Source organism: Apium graveolens, chromosome 6 (genome assembly GCF_009905375.1).
Source record: "Apium graveolens cultivar Ventura chromosome 6, ASM990537v1, whole genome shotgun sequence".
In the NCBI taxonomy this organism is placed as follows: Eukaryota; Viridiplantae; Streptophyta; class Magnoliopsida; order Apiales; family Apiaceae; genus Apium; species Apium graveolens.
Genome location: NC_133652.1, coordinates 59795654 through 59797421, shown reverse-complemented (window position 1 = coordinate 59797421; position 1768 = coordinate 59795654). Strand labels below are relative to the sequence as shown.

General features: G+C 38.5%; 1 protein-coding gene across 1 annotated transcript; it reads right to left on the bottom strand.

The window, feature by feature from the left end:
• Positions 1-544: 544 nt before the first annotated feature.
• On the bottom strand, positions 545-1345 carry LOC141665142 (uncharacterized). The gene has a single exon (XM_074471124.1). The coding sequence runs from the start codon at positions 1343-1345 to the stop codon at positions 545-547; it is 801 nt and encodes a 266-aa protein (XP_074327225.1).
• Positions 1346-1768: the final 423 nt, after the last annotated feature.

The following is a 1768-nucleotide window of genomic DNA, read 5'->3' as shown; positions in this document are numbered from 1 at the left end:
TAATTCCTTCATTCCCCACAACATATGCTAGAAAACCTTCACAACCTTTTATTAACATCTTACAAGCCTTTAAAACTGATATCATAGCACTGGGTTTTTCTACACTATCTCCCTTGAAATATACTTTCTTTTTGTTCGAGCCGGTTAAACATATTCATTTCTTATGACAATTTAGATTCACCCTATGCTTCGATAACCAATCCATTCCCAGAATCACTCCAAAGTCCCTCAATTCTAACGGTAATAAATCCACTAAGAAGGTTTGTTCACTAGTCATTAATGGACAATCTCGATAAATTTTATCTACGAATAAATTTCTACCGTTTGGAAGTTTTACCAGAAATCCATGATTTAGGTTTTAAACAGGTACATTTAACTTATCCACATATTTTGTATCCACAAAAGAATGGGTTGATCCCGAATCAAACAAAACATGAACATCTTGAGCACAAAGTTGAAGCGTACCTGACACCACATCATGAGATTTTTCGGCATCCTGAGTCGTCATTGCGTAGGTTCTTGCCACTGCCCTAGGTGCTGATAACTAAAAAGGTTTCATTGTAGAAGTCCTATTTCCCTTAGTTTCAACTTCTTGCATGACTCCTTTTTGTGGGCAATCCCTTGATAAATGACCTGGTTGTCCGCAACTGTAGCAAGAAATCACTTTAGGCTTGGGACATTGAGAAGCTATATGTCCCTTTTCTCCACAATTGTAACACAGCCCATCAGCTCGATAACAAATATCGCCACCATGTTTCAGTCCACATTTCTTACACTCAAATACGGTGATCCTCTTATCACTTCCCCGAAAACTCTCCTTCCTTATATGTAGTTTCTTGTTGTCCTTCTTAAATCCTGAGTTAACACTCAATTCCGTCTCTCTTCCTCGTTTCTTATTGTTAAAGAATTGAGTGCGAGCCTCATAGCCCCTTTCTGTAATCATCGCCTTCCCAACCAACTTATCAAATTGTTCCAACTCTAACAAGGACACCTTCTCTCTAATTTGGGGTTTCAGCCCTTCTTGAAATCCCTGACATTTTATGGCTTCAGTATCAACATGAAGAGGAGCAAACCTGGAAAGTTCCAAGAATCTTGAGAGATACTCCGACACGGACATTCCTTCTTGCTTTAGTCCTAGAAACTTCATCTCCATCTCATTCTTCATACAGGTAGGAAAATATTTATCAAAGAACAATTCCTTAAACCTTGTCCAAGCCATTTTAGAACAATCCTCAGCCTGTTTAACCGTATCCCACCAAAATACAGCTTCCCCCCTTAATGGGTGTGTTGCAAATTTTACCTTTTGCTCCTCTGAACATTCTAATATCTCTATCACTTTCTCCATTTCTTTAATCCATAAATTCGCAATATGTGGATCCAATTCTCCTTTAAAAATCGGGGGATCTGCATCCTTAAAAGCCTTGTATGTACACCTTCGCTTATTCTCGCCTTTTTTTCCATATTTTCAACACGTTCCCCATTTATTTCGGGAGTATCCGCAGTTGTTCGCCCCTCCATTAGGCTCTTAAATATATTCGTCATTTCTCCCAAAATCAACAACATCTCAGGGCTAATTTGTACACTGGATCCAGTCCCATCAGAATTTCCATCAACCATCTTCTCCTACAATTCAACATATAATATTAATCCTACTTAATTCGGAATATGTGCCGCACACATCATGATATACGTCATAATAACAATCGATCGAGTACTAAACACGTCATAATGTATGCCACAATAACGATCATCGAGTACTACACACGTT